We start from the raw sequence: 18,610 nt of genomic DNA on the forward strand, positions 1-18,610 counted from the left end.
AGTTTTAGCTTACACAAATCATCAAACATACGATATACGATATACGATATACTATATAGTTTATAATTTATCCATCCTATGTTACATTAAGCATTTATATATATATATATATATATATACATGGGTTTCATATAAGCATTTCGCTGACGCCGACTTTTTAAAACTTTTTTGGTTTTGTTAGCAATAACATCTTATTGATAAATTCCTTTTAAACTCGAAATTGAAATACAGTATTTCCCATGCAATTAGCCAATTAGGAGGAAGATACTCCAAAATTAGTTGTGGTAGTGGTTGAAGGTAATTTTATATTCAAAGCTTAAGAATATTCCTGTTAGTTTCACAAAAGAGCTTATATAGAATTCAGAATTGATGATAATCACTACGTGAAAACATATATAGTTACCAAAGTTTACATTAAGGATTTAAGAAGAAACACAAAAAGTATGAGGTTGATAAAGGTCAAGAATCAAAGTTTGGTAGCCAAATTTTATCAGCAAAACAAAAAAAGATTAAGACCATTCATCCATCGCGTATACTCATATGAATCTTATTAGACCATAATATAAATACACCGTGGGTCCGTAAACCTCTGTTTCTTTACCTACTCGAACTCTATTTTACCAAAAAAACGTATACCAATTGAGTTTTTAGTTTTTACCAAATCTGACACAACAATGGGGACTAATGGCCAGACAAGATCGTCCACACCGGTTCAAGTAAAAACTTGTGTGTGTTTACTGATTTGGCTACCAGCATAATATTGGAGTTTCTATTAGTATATTCTTTCTTCAAGTAGTAGATAGATGTATAATTGGAAATACTCAAAACGCTGCGGAACAGGCCTTTAAGAAAACGCTGTCGTATAAGTTAATAGAACTGTGAAAATAAAACTGGGTGAATCTTCACCAACCTCCGTGGGTCCCATTGCCACCCACTCACTAATCTCTCGCACGTCACGTACACCAACTCCTCTTCACGTTTTAATCTCTCTTAATTCACTTTATTTATTTATTTATTATGCGTTAATTATATGATTAAACATTTATAATTCTTATTCATTTTTAACCTCCGAAAAATCTAAAAGACATTTTCAGTTAAGATATTTTAGTCAGTTAAATCAAGATTTTATTTAGAAATTTATTCTTACATTTAGTTTTAAAGCTAAAAAATAAAAATACATACCCAACTAAAATTCGTTTTAAAAAAAATGTTATAAAATTTGTTCATAAATTAATCCATAGAAAAACTTGAAAAAGTTAGGAGGGCATTTGGTAATTTAATCATTCTATAAAAGATGGCAATAATGATTTCAAGTTTATTTTTCATATAAAATATGTTATATTTCTATCTTCTTAGATCTACTAAATAATACCCACAAATTATTATTTCTACAGTTGTGAGAAATACTGTACTCAAAATTCACAATTAAGAAGAAAAAAAAATACTCCTACTACAACAATACTCAACTTTTTGTTGAAAAATAAACAGTAGAATCAATTTCAGAAAAATACACATAGGCCAATAAATAATAGACGGGAAATTAAATATAATAATAATAATATCGAAAATATCACACCACCAGATCTACACATATTTTTTTTTTCCTTTTTTTTTTTTAACACAGAGAGAGAGGGCAACGATCTATCATTTTGGAGAGAGAGAGAGAGAGTGTGTTGTGTTTTTGGCTATAAATAAACACACACAGCCCACTCTTCTTCCTCGCTCTCTCTTTCGCCTTCTCCTCTTAGCCAACCCTTTCTCTCCGATTCTTCCTCCGTGAGGTACGTCTCCGAGTTTCTATGGCTTCCCTACGTCTCTCTTATTTAGCTTCTTTTCTCTTTTCGTTTCCTTTTCGTCTCCTCGTTAGTGATTCGTTTCTATCTCGTTTTTTTTTTTTTTTTTTTTTTTTTTGATTCCGCGATCTGTTTTGTTTTATATACCGAGATCTGATCGGTGAGTGAGTTCATTGGACTCAGATCTGGCTATTTCGTGTTGTTCGATTTGTAGATCTGGATCTGATTACCATCTGTTGTCATCTTTTGAAAAATGATTCGTGTTTTCTGTTTTCGTATAACTTACATCTGCTTTTATAAATCATCTCGTGTCGCTAAATGTCGCATGTGAATCTGATCTGAAAGTTTTCGATTCTACTTTGGAGTAGACTCGTCACTGTTTATCTCAATCATTGAAACGACAAAAAAAAAGCTGCATAAACTTTTTATATACACGTGATTTTGTAATTCTATCAGTTTCGTTTCATGCTTTACGGCTTTCTTGGAGTTTGTGAATTTATCATTTAATAATTAAACGTATTATTATATATACGATTTTAGATATTAATTTATTTTTGATTTGGTGTTTGTGTAAAAATGCAGTTATAAAGTAAATCAAAATGGCTTCACACATTGTTGGATACCCACGTATGGGCCCTAAGAGAGAGCTCAAGTTCGCTTTGGAGTCTTTCTGGGATGGCAAGAGCACCGCTGAGGATCTTCAGAAGGTGTCGGCTGATCTCAGGTCTGCCATCTGGAAACAGATGTCTGAGGCTGGGACTAAGTTTATCCCAAGCAACACCTTTGCTCATTACGACCAGGTTCTTGACACCACCGCCATGCTTGGTGCTGTCCCACCAAGGTATGGATACACCAGTGGTGAGATCGGGCTTGACGTTTACTTCTCCATGGCCAGAGGAAATGCCTCTGTTCCCGCTATGGAAATGACCAAGTGGTTTGACACCAACTAGTGAGTCTCCATCGCTGCTCTCTTGCATTGACATTGTCTTTTTTTTTTTTTTTTTTTTTTTTTTTTTTTGAGTTGTGTACTAATGTAATATTGCTTTTGTTGATGCAGCCATTACATCGTCCCTGAGTTGGGCCCTGAGGTCAACTTCACTTACGCTTCCCACAAGGCCGTGAATGAGTACAAGGAGGCCAAGGCAGTACGTATCTTTCTTTACTATTATCTATTTCGTAGGCAATGGCTGTCCGCTAGATGATTAATTATTAGAGATCATAGGCGTTGAGGATTTAGTGTTTTAGCTCAGATTTATTGAGCAATGTTTCACTGAGGATGCTGATATGTTATGAATATACTCAGTTGCATATTCACAAACTACAGTTAATTGATATAAAAGTAGTTACAAATTCATCCGACTCTGATAGTCTTATGTATACCTAAAGTAGTTTTTGTTTTCCTGCTATTTTAAAAGTTCTGATCTGATATGCTTGATTTTTTGCAGCTTGGTGTTGACACCGTCCCTGTACTTGTTGGTCCAGTCTCTTACTTGCTTCTTTCCAAGGCTGCCAAGGGTGTTGACAAGTCATTTGATCTCCTTTCCCTTCTCCCAAAAATCCTCCCCGTCTACAAGTAAGAAATCACTTTGATATTTCTTTTTATTATTCCATCCATATCCTTATGATCCTCTAACATTACATTGATATGATGACTTTGATTTGTGTCCAGGGAAGTGATTTCTGAGCTTAAGGCAGCTGGTGCCACCTGGATTCAGCTTGATGAGCCTGTCCTTGTTATGGACCTTGAGGGTCACAAACTCCAGGCCTTTACCGGTGCCTACGATGAACTTGAATCAACTCTTTCTGGTTTGAATGTTCTCGTGGAGACCTACTTCGCTGATATCCCTACTGAGGCATACAAGACCCTAACTTCGTTGAAGGGTGTGACTGCCTTTGGATTTGATTTGGTTCGTGGCACCAAGACCCTTGATTTGGTCAAGGCTGGTTTCCCCGAGGGAAAATACCTCTTTGCTGGTGTTGTTGACGGAAGGAACATCTGGGCCAATGACTTTGCTGCGTCTCTAAGCACCTTGGAGGCACTTGAGGGCATTGTTGGTAAAGGTAATATGTTCTTCCAGAATCATCTGCCTTTTACCGAACACTATTGGGGAGTACTGAAAAACGAATAATTGAATTTGTTTATCTGATTTATTTTGTATTTATGCAGACAAGCTTGTGGTCTCAACCTCCTGCTCCCTACTCCACACCGCTGTTGACCTTATCAACGAGACTAAGCTTGATGATGAAATCAAGTCATGGATGGCGTTTGCAGCCCAGAAGGTCGTTGAAGTGAATGCATTGGCCAAGGCTTTGGCTGGTCACAAGGATGAGGTATTCTTTGCACCACATGCTTCTCTAGCAGTGGACCATTGAATTATCTGTAGAAATAATTTTGAAACTCTAGAAATCTAATATTTCTCTTCTTTCAGGCCCTTTTCTCTGCCAATGCTGCGGCTTTGGCTTCAAGGAGGTCTTCCCCAAGAGTCACCAACGAGGGTGTACAGAAGGCTGTAAGTTTGATGTCAAACCTACACTGTTCTCATTCAATGATTTAATTTTTCTAATCTTATTGATTGTGATTCTTGTTCTCTCAGGCTGCTGCTTTGAAGGGATCTGACCACCGTCGTGCAACTAATGTTAGTTCTAGACTAGATGCTCAGCAGAAGAAGCTCAACCTCCCAATCCTACCAACCACAACCATTGGATCCTTCCCACAGACCGTAGAGCTCAGGAGAGTTCGTCGTGAGTACAAGGCGAAAAAGTTAGTCTCCTAAATTCAATTCTTGGTCAAATGTGTCACACATTTCCTTATATTGTTGTTGATGCTTATGGTTTCTCTAATTTTTCGTTTACTAGGGTCTCTGAGGAGGACTACGTCAAGGCCATCAAGGAAGAGATCAAGAAAGTTGTTGACCTCCAAGAGGAACTTGACATCGATGTTCTTGTCCACGGAGAGCCAGAGGTGAGATTCTTCAAGTCATTCTACGTTATTCCTGATCCCTTGAAGTGGTGGGAATGTACAAAAGTTTGTTCTTGTACTTGCTGTTTCTGATGCGATGTGTTTTCACAATTTGTAGAGAAACGACATGGTTGAGTACTTTGGGGAGCAGTTGTCTGGTTTTGCCTTCACTGCAAACGGATGGGTACAATCTTATGGATCTCGCTGTGTCAAGCCACCAGTTATCTACGGTGATGTGAGCCGTCCCAAGGCAATGACTGTCTTCTGGTCTGCAATGGCCCAGAGCATGACCACTCGCCCAATGAAGGGTATGCTTACCGGACCCGTCACCATTCTTAACTGGTCCTTTGTCAGAAACGACCAGCCCAGGTACATATAATTACTATAATATATAGCAAGCATATCTACCAAAAAAAGAAAAGAAAATGGCTAAGACATGCTTGGAAACTTTGTAGGCACGAAACCTGTTACCAGATCGCTTTGGCCATCAAGGACGAAGTCGAGGATCTTGAGAAGGGTGGAATCGGTGTCATTCAGATTGATGAGGCTGCACTTAGAGAAGGACTTCCACTCAGGAAATCCGAGCACGCTTTCTACTTGGACTGGGCTGTTCACTCCTTCAGAATCACCAACTGTGGAGTCCAAGACAGCACCCAGGTTTGCTTCAAAAAAACAACACTATCTAGTTTCACGTAGCGTAACGCTTTCATGGTTGCTCATAACTTGTGTGCTTCTGGTGGTTTTTGTTTGCAGATCCACACTCACATGTGCTACTCCCACTTCAATGACATCATACACTCCATCATCGACATGGACGCTGATGTTATCACCATTGAGAACTCCCGATCTGATGAGAAGCTTCTCTCTGTGTTCCGTGAGGGAGTGAAGTACGGTGCTGGAATCGGTCCAGGAGTGTACGACATCCACTCTCCAAGAATACCATCTTCAGAGGAAATCGCAGACAGGGTGAACAAGATGCTTGCTGTCCTAGAGCAGAACATCCTTTGGGTTAACCCTGACTGTGGTCTTAAGACCCGTAAGTACACCGAGGTTAAGCCCGCCCTCAAGAACATGGTTGATGCCGCCAAGCTTATCCGTTCCCAGCTCGCCAGTGCCAAGTGAAGAAAAGTTTGATTTGAACAAGGAAACGTTTTTTCTCTTTCTCTATAAAATGGTTGTGTTTTATTTGGTTTTTAATAACTTTCTTAAAAAGAATATTTTAGAAGAAGTTAGATTATGATGCATATGGTTTTTTCTTCTCGTTGAGAGAGAGAGAGGATATAGCATCCTTTGGGATTTGCTGCAATGTTTGTGATTTTCTTTTTGTCTCCTATATATTTCTCTGATGGAATGTCTTTTTTCTAAAGTCTCTTGAAAAGGAATAAGAGGATTGATTCTTATACAAATATTTATGTTTGCGTCTTCTTAATTTGTATACGCTACTGAAACAATTTTGATCATAGGAAACAAGTACTCTCAGTACTGTCACTAGGTCAGTCCACAAATATTTTCCATTCACCTGACGTCAAGCATTTTGGGCGCGTGGATGTTTTTTTTACTTCTTCATCCAACGCAATCAGTGTAGCCGCTTGGTTGCCTGTTCTTCAAATAGGCCTGTTTGTATTACTATTCATGTGGCTCTTGTATCAAGATTTTTGTTTCTGCAATTTGCTTTAGTACTCTCAGTACTGTCACCTTTAGGTCAGTCCACACTTGTTTCTGCAATTTGCAATTTGCTTTATTGCGTTGGTCAAAAAAATAAAATCTAGTAATTGCCCCCACAAAGAGTGAGTGGTGGTTGATGTTCGGTTGCAGTCTCGTGGTCCACCACTTTGGCTCGTAAGATTTTTCTTTTGCTTTTGGAGAACGGCCATATCGTAGTATTAAAATGGATTATAAAAGCAGCAATCACTGTCACTGAATGATATTGGATTGTAGCCAAGTACATACATAGAAACCAGGTTTTATCTATATTAAGCTTTACGAATCTGGGATTATGTATTTTCTCGCTTCTCGAGTTTTTTCTTTGTAAATCAAATATGTTTCGAGATATAAAAAAAAAAAAAAAACAAACAAACAAAAACAAAAACAAAAATGATTATAACCCAATCTCTAAGAAAAAAATATTGTGCACTTTCATATAAATTTTGAATATTGTTTACTTCCTTTAGGATTTGTGAGAACATCAACCTTTCATCAAAGGTGGTGAATATTAGAAACTTCAGTGAACTTGAGCTACAAAAAAAATTTATGTCGAAAGAAAGTGTGTACAACGTACAGATGCTATGACATATAATATCAGAGTAGTAAACTCTTAAAAGCTTAAAAATTGTAGGCCTTTTTAAGGCAATAGAATCACATGAGCAATCCTTCTGCGTTGTTAAGAGCTTCTTTGGCTTTCCTGAATTTCGCATAGATTGCCTTGTTATTTTTCACAACATATTCCTTCACAAAGAATTTGATTCCATCGCGTAGAGCTTCATAGTCTGGATTCAAGGCTATGCGCGTGAACAAGTTCCACACTAGATTCTCGGGTTGCTCAAAGATGGCCTCAAACAGCATTCGAAAGTGCATGATTCTTTTTGGAGTTAACTCCACTGGATTTGCCAAGTCCACCGATTTGAGAACCGCAAGAGAAAGATTGAAGGACACAATGATCTCTGTCACGAATTTCGCCAGATTCATCGATCTCTGGAGTGACATTGACTCTAGTTCTTTAAAATGGTCCCAAATGCAATACTGCAGGAGAATTGTGATTGAAGATATAAGCACCTAGATGAGTAGAGAAAACAAAACCGTTACATAGTCGACTTCAGCTAATATAAGATAGTAGAGAAGTACCTGCAGTGTAAACTTATGATTCTTGTCGTGCTCGCACAACTTTGAAGCAAGAACTGTGTAGTACTTGTTAAATATTTTCTCCTGTAAACAGCACTCAACTAGAACCCTCATGATCTCTCTGTCCTGCTTTCCTGGCAGATCCAATCTAAGAAGTTTCTCAAATGCATCAATATAGTCCTCACTACTCATGATCACACAAAATATAGCTTTTCTCGAATCTGTATTCATCCTCTGTGCATCAGCTAGCTTTAACATTTTCTGGGCCTCAACAACCTCTGCATCCATTGTTTGTGCTACATCTTCAACGGTGTTAGTGTTAACCACGAAATCGCCAGATAACCACCACTGACCCAACTTCTCAGGGTCAAGCAGCTTGCTCCATGTTAGACCTCTTAATAATACTTCCTCCACTCTCAACTGTGCAAATTATTAGAAAATGTTAACAAAGTGAGTGCATTTTACTTATACTTCATCCAAAAGCATACATATTTATGATTGTCATGATGGTATCCATTAAATATCACTCGAGGAAAAGAGAGCTCAAAATATTACCTTCTGAAGCCACTTCTTTACCCTCGTGTTCTGGACGGAATCCTCTTTGGTTCTCAGCTTGTTGGTCTTTATTGCAGAAATGGTTTCAAGCATCTTTTCCATCTGCAAATTTTGTTTTGTAAGAAACGACTTCTAAAAAAACATAGAACATTTTCTTCTCAAAGACAATCTTTCTTAGAATCCCTACCAACATGTTTTTCATTTGTGTCTGGCCTTCTGAGGAGGTTTTCATTTCATTTGCCTTGCTCTGGATGCTGATGATAAATGTTTTCATAGCAAGAGGATCATCACTTCTTATTTTCATTCCACAGCCTAGTAAGAGCATAATCAAGAACTAAGAGATGGAACATAAATATCTCAAAACAAAAGATAATAATCGTAGTAGTAGTCGTAAAACTTACAATCTAAAACAGTTGTGATAATGGAAGCATCAACTTTGGTCAGTCGTTTCCCCAATGTCATTAAGAAATCATAGATAAGATCACTGCAGAACAAATACACAGAGATTCATAATCCATCCGGAAATAACAAAAAAATATATTTTTGTTTATGTTACATGAGAAGACTAGAGATTGCTTTGGGTGTTTGGGTAAGAATATAAAAATATATCGCTGTCAAAAACAACTAAAACTGATAATATACGCCAATGACTCATCAAGATTCTGACTAACATGTGTGTTTAGATAAATCGGTTTGACAACCAGATAAGTAAACAGCATTCTTGACTCAGTTCTAAAGAATTCAAAATAGTGAAGAATAACTACACTTTCTTGTAGTGGTAGGCCGCTAGATTAAACTGATAGAATGTGTAGTTGCAGAAAATTTTACCTGGAGCAAACTCCCAATATGCAAAGATAAGAAAGCAAAAGAGAAATTCCATTTAAGGTGAGACTGTCTTCTTTCTGATATTCATCCTGAAAAATAAATTTAAAGATTATGGGTAAAACATTATTTCAAGAATGATGGTGAAAAGAAATGTAGTTATGGAAAATTAATTCTTAAGGACATGACTGGGAATTTAGCTGACAATTCATATAAAAAAACTCAAGGACATACCTCAAAAGATTTAGCAAGTGATGCAATAAGCTTTGCACTAAAATCCATTCCAACTAGACACGCCATGCCAGCTATAAAAGAAGCAAATACAGAGTACCTTAACAAGGAAAAAAAGAATTGTCAGACATATTTCAAGTAATATGCACGTCACTGTAATCAAGGAGTTCCACACATGATTATAGGGCTAGCAGTATCATGAGTGGAAACACAGAGAAGCTGAACAAATCTTAACTGTTCATTGCCTCTGGCATACATTGTCAAAACCTCTTCACAGAAAATCTGAGAGGACACACTTCTCGCAGCAGTCTACATTAGCAAGTGTTACAGAGTTTACTACAGAGCGAAGCAAATATAACATGTAACTTGTAAGCACAAAAACAAAATGGAGTTTTAGCAACTATGATGATCACAAAATATCAACCATGCAACTACTGGAGGAAAAGCTGCGAAGGATGGAAGCTTACACGATAGATTGTGGCAAGTTCTGCTGTTATTGTTTCTACATTGGATTCAGCCATCTTATTAAGAAGACCTGTACCACAAACCAAGCACATCAAACAAAGATTACAGAAATACAAACACAGAGGATAAACAGCTTTCGTTAGCTATACCTTTTATCCGTGTACGCATCTTAGTGTGTTCTTCAGATTCACTTTTGGCCTGAGATCTCAGATGAGGAGCAACATACTTGCTGCTGCTCTCTGGCTTATACTCGTGCAAAGAAGGTTCTACGTTGTCCAAGCTTGACGGTGTAATAGTCTCTGACTCACCATTATCTGTGATTTCCATCGCATCACTTTCTAATTCTTCATCCATTGACTTCTTCGTCTTACGTCGTTTCCGGTCTCTTTTTCTTTGAGGCTCTTCTTCGCTTACCTCATCAGAAAAATCAGATTCTTCATCTTCTTGCATATCAACAACCTCATGGTCCTGTTCTTTTTCGGAGCTCTTTTTCTTACGTTTCTTACGAGAATCACCAAGTTCAGATCCCATCGAATCAAATACAGATGAAAGCCCTTCGAACAAATCATTCATCCCATCATCCAAGCCCCTTAGTTTTCCTTTCTTTACCTTGAGCTTCTTTGCGAGCCTCCTCTCAAGTTCAGCATCCTGGTCACCAGATATCACAGTTGGTGTATCCATTTCAAGAAACTCTTCAAATTTCGTCTTCTTCTTTGGTCTATTCAGATCTTTCATCCTCTGAAATTTTTGCATCTTCTTCTCCTTTTTGATCCTAACCTCTTCTTTCTTATCTATAAAAGACTTCCCATCATTTTTGTTTCCACTAGGCCTGCTTGATTCCATATATTCAGTTTCACTATCACTTGTCTGGTGCAAATCTTCAGACTTGATCACGTCACCAGTCTTCTGAACTGATGATGATACTTGCTTATCCTTTTGCGACTTCTGAGATCCAGCAAACCAACATTATCAATCAACAAACCCATTAAACAGGAAACTGTACAGTAGTTACAAAACAAAGATTGCCTCATCATACCTGACGCTGAAGCCAAGATTCATGTTTTCTCTGGTTCTTCTGCAAACGAGCCTCTTTCCGCTTTTCATGACGTGTGCCCCCTGTCGAGCATCAAAACCAAATGAAAAGGAGATTCTTTAAAAATCCTAGCTTTAACTGATAAATAGCTAAAAGCATCACTACGACAAAAAAAAAATATCAGCTTACCCATGATGTTAGCTGCCCCAACCGATTCTGCAAACACCAAAAAAAAAATCAGAAATTTAGCTTTCTGCTAAAACATAGAAGTGCGAGAGAACACACAGATAAGTTGACCATTTAGCCCTTATAAGCAAAACCCTTGTTTTATTAAACCTTAGAAAAACTTAAGCATTCGCAGCAATTCAAACCAAACAATGAAACCTAGCCGACAATGTATAATTGCACAAAACCAAAAAGACGTGATTAATTGAAAACGCCAGTTATAGAAATCGAAACAATGATCAGAAGCAGACCAATTTAGAATGAAGCAACGAATAAATCGACAGAACCCAAAAGCCTAAAAACCACATAGAGAAAGATGGAGCAACACTTGAAAAACACGTGAATAAACTCTGTTTCGAAATCTTGTTCGTGTTCGCTCTCGCTCAATGTTGATGATTTAAGCAAGTAGGAAACGAAAGCTGAAAGGAGTGATTTTTTTCTTTAAGGGTCGACGAAGATGAAAATTGCAGAAAAATTAGGGTTTTTTTTTTTTTTTTTTTTTTTTTTTTTTAAATTACAACGAAGAAGGAGAAGCAAAGCCCGCCAAGTTGTTGGGCCTTAAAACCCATTTAAACTTTTTCCACGACCATTGAGTTTAATGTCAATTTCTCTATACAAATGTAAGAAGCAGACACAAGATTTGTGTTATTGTGTTTGTGTCCACAAGAATTGTCAATTTCTCTAAAGACAATGTAGGAACCAGACACAAGACATGTGTTATTGTGTTTTGTGTCCACAAGATTATTAGCTGGTCTAACATAACCTTATAGACATTAACCGTACCAAACAGTGCATGATGATTCCTCTTTCTCTAGATATAGAGATGAGACCCATATCAGCTAGGGTTTGAATCCCTTTCTCCACGTCCCAGTCTCTCTCCGAAAGCGAGAATATGGCGTCTTTCACGTTCACTCCAAAGCTAATATTTTCTGTTAGCAGATTAAACAAAGTTTTGTGTTTCTCAGATAAACCATCATACGCAAATCTAATTGCTTTCTCAATTTCTTTGTCGTCAAGATAGGTTTCAAGTTTAGCTGGTGTCATTAACCACTCCTCTTTGCTCTTACCACGTAAAGCTGATCCTAAGACCTTGAGACCAAGTGGAAAAGGAGCAACAAGCTTCGCTACTTCAGTGGCATGCTCCATGTAACCTCTTGGTGGAGAGCTCTGCCCAAACGCAGAGTATGAGAATATTTGTTGAGCCTCTTCGCTTGATGGTAAAGCAACTTTGTAAATTTGATTGATCCCGTTCCTCCTAAATGTATTTAGGTTTACATTCGTCACAATAACCTTACTTCCGAATCTAAGATCCTGAATTAGATTTTCTAAAGCTTGTAACTCCCATGAACATACATCATCAAGAATGAGAAGAACTCTCTGGTTCTTTAACCTAAACTGCGCCTCTTGTAAGTCAGGTATCTTCATTTTCCGATGATCTAAAACTCCAGAGAATATCTCGTTTTCCAAATGATTTTGCAAGCCAATGTGGTCAAGAGTGAGCAGCTTATGCGTTTCCTCAAGATTCTCCTTATAAAACTTGAGCTGGAAGTTACAAGACACTTGTTTGTATAAAGCTCTAGCTATAGTGGTTTTGCCAATACCAGCAGGACCCCAGATCCCCACCATCTTAACCTCATCTGATTCTAAGCATATCATCGATTTCATATGTTCTACATGAGTATCAATTCCAACTAATCGATCAAAGTCTGAAGAAGGTAACTCATTTGAAACATCCATGACAATTTTCGATATCATCGCCGCTTCACGAGCCCTACAAAAGACAGATGCATATGAAGTTAGGACACTAATATGTATAAATCGATACAAAAACTGGTGAAATAACTTCATTATACCATGAAACAGAATGTTCTCCAGCAATAACCGCAACTTCAATCAAAGCTTTTCTCCATCTCTGCTTTTCTTCCTCTGTCTTCCCACCACAAGTTTCCTCAAAGGCCTTACCGAAATCTCCTGTCTGGTTCCTGACATCAGATGGATCCACATCGTAGATTATTGTCATAACAGTTTGTCCTAAAGTAAACCTGCACTCCATGATTAGTTGCAGCTCGTTTAGACACCAGCATGAAGAGGCATAATTCTTAGAGAGGATTACGACTGCGATCCTTGATTCCCTAATGGCTTTTACGAGCTCAGAGTTTATAGACTCGCTCTTCATGATCCCATCGTCTATGAACGTGCTTATTCCATTGTTTTTCAACTCTTCAAGAAAGTGGCTGAGAAAGCTTCTTCGGACGTCTTGTCCGGAAAAGCTTGGGAAGACGTCGTAACTGTATTGACGTGTTGATGATGATGGTGAAGAAGGAGGAATGAAAGGATGAACAAAACTGTAATCAGTTCTTGATTCTTTCAAGATTGACATCGACTTGAGGATTCCTGTGAAGAACATGTTTTCTGTTTGTAGTTCTAAGGTTAAGGTACGATGACCAATAATATCGTTGAAAGAAAAGACTTTAGGATGAATAGTGTTGAGACTCCTTAACCCCAAAGGCGTCGACTTTCCTTGGGAGAAGACTAAAACAAACCAAGAAAACGAGAAAGCTTCCTCTGTTTCTGCGGAACTTCAAAACAGAGGAGCCAAAGATTTGATGCAGAAAAGAATAAGGAAGAAGATGAGTTGCAGAGAAGTAAAGCAAGAGAGAACACAAGCAAGTTTGGTAACCCAGTTCATTCCCAAAGGGTAGCTACGTCTGGGCCGAGTCACAGCTAGGAATCCACTAAAGTTTGAGATTGTGTTTACAAGATAGAGTTTACAAGTGACCGTCTAATACCCTAAGATAGAGTTTACAAGTGATCGTCTAATACCCTTCACTAGTACTTAGACTCACTCTGTAGAACTCTCCCTCACCTAGAAAACTAAGAACCAAAAGCTCAAAGGTAATACAAAGTTTTCTCTCCTTACAATCTCAAAGTTCTCTCACATCAACCTTCTCTACTCATAAGCACCTATTTATAACCATAGAAATTAGGGCTTCCTTGTGTCAAGACAAGTCACTTTCCTTGCAATCCGTATTGCCGGTTGCAGTCTTGAAAACACGCTTTGTCGAAGTCAAAGCCAAGATGTCCATATCACTTCTGGGCACATACAGACAAAATGTCCTTATGGCTGAACCGCGACAAACTTCTTCTCGTCGGTTCCCCATGAATGTGGTCCCAGAAAAATAAACTTAACCTAGGTTTGAATTACTTAACCTAGGTTTGAATTACTTCACCATAGTTAGCTTCCAACGGACATATTGCTTTGACATTTAAAATTAGCTTGGTGCTTAAGTCTTCATCTTCACAAATCTCCACCTGAAGACATTAGGATCAAGCCAAAACAACAACACACAACGATAGAGAGAGATTAGTAAAACATGACTTTAGTTTCCTTGATTCCTGACTCGGATTTCCTGAGTTTACTACTCAGGCTTGACCTGTAGCAAGTTCAAAGCAGCTTTAAACTTGCACACAGGCACAATCTTGGTGAAGATATCCGCAGGATTGACTTCGGTGGATATATTGGTCACCTCCACCACTCCATCTTCAATTACCTCACAGATGTAGTGGTACCTTATGTCAATGTGCTTCGTTCTTTCATGATGCACATTGTTCTTCGAGACTGAAATGGCACTCTGCGAATCACAGAATATCTCCACACTATTCTGTTCATAACCGAAATCTTTCAGTAATCCTCTTAGCCAAACAGCTTCCTTTACAGCTTCTGTTAATGCCATGTACTCAGACTCGGTTGTAGATAGAGACACAACTCTCTGCTGACCAGATTTCCAACTTATGGTGTTACCTCCTAGAGTAAACACTAGGCCTGTGATAGATTTCCTACTGTCAGGATCAGAACCATAGTCAGCATCACAATATCCTTCAATAATGAACTCTGAATCCTTCTTCTTGTAGCACAGCTTTGTGTTCAGAGTCCCCTTGATGTACTTTAGAACCCACTTGACTCCAAGCCAATGATCCTTTATAGGTTGGCTCATGTATCTGCTCACAATACCTACTGGGTAGGCTAAATCAGGACGAGTGCCGATCATAGCATACATTATACTACCAACGGCGCTGCAGTAAGGGACTGACTTCATATACTCTTCATCTCGGTCCAGTTTCTCTTTTGTAGCAGAACGCAACTTCAGTTGAGCTCCCAGTGGAGTGTTTGCAGGCTTTGCTTCAGACATGTTGAATGTCTGAAGGATCTTGCTTAAATAACTCTCTTGAGACAGCCACAAAGTACCAGCACTGCGATCTCTGATGATATCAATAACCAAGATCTTTTTAGCAGCTCCTAGATCCTTCATATCGAACTTCTTGCTTAGCTCTTCTTTTAAGGCAATTATAGTTTCCTTGTTCTTTGCCGCCACAAGCATGTCATCGACATACAACAGTAGATACACCATAGAACCATCCGCCAATGACTTGATATAAGCACAACTATCATAGTGACTCCTTTCAAAACCAATTTCAGCCATGTAGTTGTCAAACTTTTCGTTCCATTGTCTTGGCGACTGCTTCAGACCATACAGCGATTTGTTCAGGAGGCACACCTCATCTTCTTTGAACATAGATTCAAAACCTTCTGGAGGTGTCATGTAGATCTTCTCTTTTAGTTCACCATGGAGGAATGCCGTTTTAACATCCAACTGCTCCAACTCGAGATTTTCTTGAACCACTATCGAGAGTAACACTCTGATTGAAACATGCTTTACTACTGGAGCAAAGACCTCATGGTAGTCAACTCCTTCACGTTGAGCATACCCTTTGGCGACTAGCCTAGCTTTGAACCTTGGTTCTTCAACTCCAGGAATGCCTAGCTTATACAAGTATATCCATCGGCTGCCAATGATTCTCTGATCCTTTGGTCTGGTTACGACTGTCCAGGTATCGTTCTTAACTTGAGAATCAATCTCTTCTGTCATTGCTAGCTTCCACTGCTCCCAATTGATATCTCGTATAGCCTCGCTGTAATCTGCAGGTTCTACTGCATCTCCATCCTCTGTTGTGTAAAGAGCCTCAGCAATGTAATCTTCATCATCGAACCTTCTTGGTGCTCGTATCTGTCTTCTTTCTCTGTCTCGAGCAAGATGATAACTTAAAGGAGATTGGTGTACTCCAGTCTCGGTGATGTTATTTCTTGCTCTTTGAAGTGGAGTACGTGTTGCAGGGCTTCTGGATGGGGGTGTGTTCTGTACAGACATGCGGTCTCCACCTGAGCTGATATCACTATCTGCTTCGAGATCCAAATCAAGGTAAGATTCAGGTTGCTGATCTTCCTCACCATATACTAGTTCCTTCCTCTGTAACAGATCCTTGTACACTGCATTTTCTTGAAAAATGACGTTTCTGCTAATCACACACTTTCTCTCATCCATAAGCCAAACTTTGTAACCTTTTACTCCACTAGGATAACCAATAAGAACTCCCTTCTTAGCTCTAGGACTTAGCTTCCCATCATCAGTGTGAACAAAAGTAACACACCCATATCTTCTCAGGTAGCTATAGATAGGAGCTTTTCCTGACCACATCTTGTCTGGAAACTCAAAGTTAAGTGCTGAGCAAGGTGCCTTATTGATGAGAAGCACTGCGGTATGTGTTGCCTCAGCCCAAAATCCTTTTGGTAAGCCTGAATCACTGAGCATGCTTCTCACTTTCTCCATAATCGTTCTGTTCATGCGTTCTGCAACACCGTTTTGTTGCGGTGTGTATGCACAAGTTCTATGTCTTTGAATCCCTTTTTCTTCACAGAAACCATCAAACTGTTTATTGCAGAACTCCAAGCCGTTGTCAGTCCTCAGAGTCTTCACCTTGTTTCCACTCTGATTCTCTACTAGACTAACCCAGCTAACAAACTTTTCAAAAGCCTCGTCTTTAGTCTTCAGAAACTAAACCCAGACTTTTCTTGTATGATCATCAATGAATGAGATAAAATACTGACAGTTACCTAATGACAGCGGCACTGATGGTGCCCCCCACAAGTCAGAATGAACATACTCAAGTTTCTCCTTAGTGTCGTGTTGAGCCAAGTTGAATCCCACCTTCTTAGCTCTCCCGTAGATACAATCTTCACATGTATCTAGGACTGACACTTTCTTCTTGTCTAGAAATCCTTTTCTCACCAGGATGTTCATATTCTTCTAACTCATATGACACAGTCTTCTATGCCAGAGAACTGTATCATCTGTTGCTTTCACCACCGCAAGTGATTCATCAGTTGCAGGTTTTCCATGTAGCAGGTACAATGTGTCATATCGTCTTCCTTCAAGTAAGACTTGGCTGCCAGATTTGATTTTCAGCCTCCCATTCTCAGATTCAAACTTATAACCGGCTTTTTCAAAGGTTCCTAATGATAAGAGATTCCTATCCATATCAGGAATGAATCTTACATTTGAGAGAATCACCACAGGTCCAGTGTCACTCTTGATCTTGATGGTCCCAACTCCTCTAACTCTTGATATCGTCTTGTTTCCCATTCGGACAGAACCTCCGGCATTCTCGTCGAGCTCATCAAACCATTCCCTCTTATGAGTCATGTGATAGCTACAACCAGTTTCCATTACCCACTCATCCTACAGATGAATGTCAGTTGAGGACAGAGCCTCCGCCACATAAAGACAAGTTGCTTCAACAAAGTTCCCTTGTCCTTCTGAAGATTCACCTTTACTGTTTCCCTGATTTTGCTTGAACTGAGGCTTATTCTTGTTGGGACAAGAAGCATTGAAGTGGCCATCTTCACCACAGATCCAACATCCTCGTTTAGACTTAGACTTAGACCTAGCCTTGTTCCCTTTACCCTTTTCCTTTTGTTCACTCCTACCTCTATTTTCAGTCTTATCCTTGACATACAACCCTTCAGCCTGACCTTTGATACTTTTCTTAACCGACCCAAATTCTAATTCCTTTGAGTAAATAGCAGCAGTGACCTCATCAAGTGATAATATAGACTTACCAGAGCTATATTTCAAAGTATCCTTTAACTGTCGAACGGTCTAGGTAGTGACATAAGCAGTAAAATTGCTTGATCCTCATCAGAGATAACTACATTCAGGTTATCTAGATCTGCAACTATATGAAGGAACTCATCTATATTACCTTCAATAGACAGATTTTCAGACATCTTGAAGCCGTAAAGCTTCTGCTTCAGATAGATCCGGTTTGGGAGAGCTTTGGACATGTACAGCTTGTCCAACACGTCCAACATCGCTGCAGCAGATGTTTCCTTCTTGATCTTCCACAGAACCCTATCTGTCACGCTTAGCACAATGGTGCTTCTAGCTTTTGTTTTCTTCTCTTCGAACGCTTCACCCTTCTCACGTTCTTCTTTGTCATCATCGGTTGACTCTTTTGAGTCTTTACTCTTCTCACCAGCTGTCTCAGGTTCTTTGAGAGCAGCACTCAAGCCCAACATATCCATGTGGGCTAGAAGCTTTTCCTTCCACATCGTGTAGTCTCCACGACCATCAAATTTTTCAACCTCGATTCTCACCCCAGACATGGTTCAGTGTTGAGTAACTCTTCGGAACCACAAAACAGGAACCAGGCTCTGATACCAATTTGTTGAGACTCCTTAACCCCAAAGACGTCGACTTTCCTTGGGAGAAGACTAAAACAAACCAAGAAAACGAGAAAGCTTCCTCTATTTCTGCGGAACTTCAAAACAGAAGAGCCAAAGATTTGATGCAG

The 18,610-nt window shown here is 39.0% G+C and overlaps 2 protein-coding genes and 1 pseudogene across 8 annotated transcripts; 1 reads left to right on the forward strand and 2 right to left on the reverse strand.

Annotated features, from left to right (window-relative positions):
* The first annotated feature begins 1,367 nt into the window (after positions 1-1,367).
* Positions 1,368-6,158, forward strand: LOC104706094 (5-methyltetrahydropteroyltriglutamate--homocysteine methyltransferase 1). Its single transcript, XM_087462235.1, has 12 exons — positions 1,368-1,781; positions 2,376-2,742; positions 2,851-2,938; positions 3,239-3,366; positions 3,463-3,854; positions 3,961-4,124; positions 4,223-4,303; positions 4,388-4,554; positions 4,650-4,755; positions 4,871-5,121; positions 5,208-5,409; positions 5,506-6,158. Exons 2-12 carry the CDS (start codon positions 2,393-2,395, stop codon positions 5,872-5,874), a joined length of 2,298 nt encoding a protein of 765 aa, XP_087318361.1. The 5' UTR covers positions 1,368-1,781; positions 2,376-2,392; the 3' UTR covers positions 5,875-6,158.
* Positions 6,159-6,943: 785 nt separating this feature from the next.
* Positions 6,944-11,439, reverse strand: LOC104706095 (uncharacterized). 7 transcript variants are annotated; one of them, XM_087462229.1, is made up of 13 exons: positions 11,250-11,439; positions 10,886-10,912; positions 10,700-10,779; positions 9,813-10,608; positions 9,666-9,733; positions 9,434-9,507; positions 9,202-9,298; positions 8,974-9,059; positions 8,547-8,629; positions 8,333-8,457; positions 8,146-8,247; positions 7,594-8,010; positions 6,944-7,491 (listed from the first exon to the last, which is right to left on the reverse strand). In XM_087462229.1, exons 2-13 carry the CDS (start codon positions 10,887-10,889, stop codon positions 7,108-7,110), a joined length of 2,316 nt encoding a protein of 771 aa, XP_087318355.1. In that variant the 5' UTR covers positions 10,890-10,912; positions 11,250-11,439; the 3' UTR covers positions 6,944-7,107. The 7 variants fall into 7 exon arrangements, with proteins under 7 accessions (XP_087318355.1, XP_087318354.1, XP_087318358.1 ...); XM_087462228.1 differs by having other exon boundaries at positions 11,173-11,406; XM_087462232.1 differs by lacking the exon at positions 9,666-9,733 and having other exon boundaries at positions 11,250-11,396.
* Positions 11,440-11,490: 51 nt separating this feature from the next.
* LOC104709202 (putative disease resistance protein RPP1 pseudogene) lies at positions 11,491-13,328 on the reverse strand (annotated as a pseudogene).
* Positions 13,329-18,610: the final 5,282 nt, after the last annotated feature.

This window comes from Camelina sativa, chromosome 8 (genome assembly GCF_030686135.1).
Source record: "Camelina sativa cultivar CO46 ecotype springtype chromosome 8, ASM3068613v1".
NCBI classification, from domain to species: domain Eukaryota; kingdom Viridiplantae; phylum Streptophyta; class Magnoliopsida; order Brassicales; family Brassicaceae; genus Camelina; species Camelina sativa.

What these genes read in the sequence shown, in the direction of transcription:
- LOC104706094 (XM_087462235.1), top strand. Translation starts at nt 2,393, where the DNA reads ATGGCTTCACACATTGTTGGATACCCACGTATGGGCCCTAAGAGAGAG. An exon ending in AAAATCCTCCCCGTCTACAA is followed by an intron (nt 3,367 to 3,462) that starts GTAAGAAATCAC and finishes ATTTGTGTCCAG; the next exon opens with GGAAGTGATTTCTGAGCTTA. An exon ending in ACGAGGGTGTACAGAAGGCT is followed by an intron (nt 4,304 to 4,387) that starts GTAAGTTTGATG and finishes TTGTTCTCTCAG; the next exon opens with GCTGCTGCTTTGAAGGGATC.
- LOC104706095 (XM_087462229.1), bottom strand. An exon ending in AATCTTGGCTTCAGCGTCAG is followed by an intron (nt 10,609 to 10,699) that starts GTATGATGAGGC and finishes GCTGGATCTCAG; the next exon opens with AAGTCGCAAAAGGATAAGCA. An exon ending in AACTTGCCACAATCTATCGT is followed by an intron (nt 9,508 to 9,665) that starts GTAAGCTTCCAT and finishes TTGCTAATGTAG; the next exon opens with ACTGCTGCGAGAAGTGTGTC.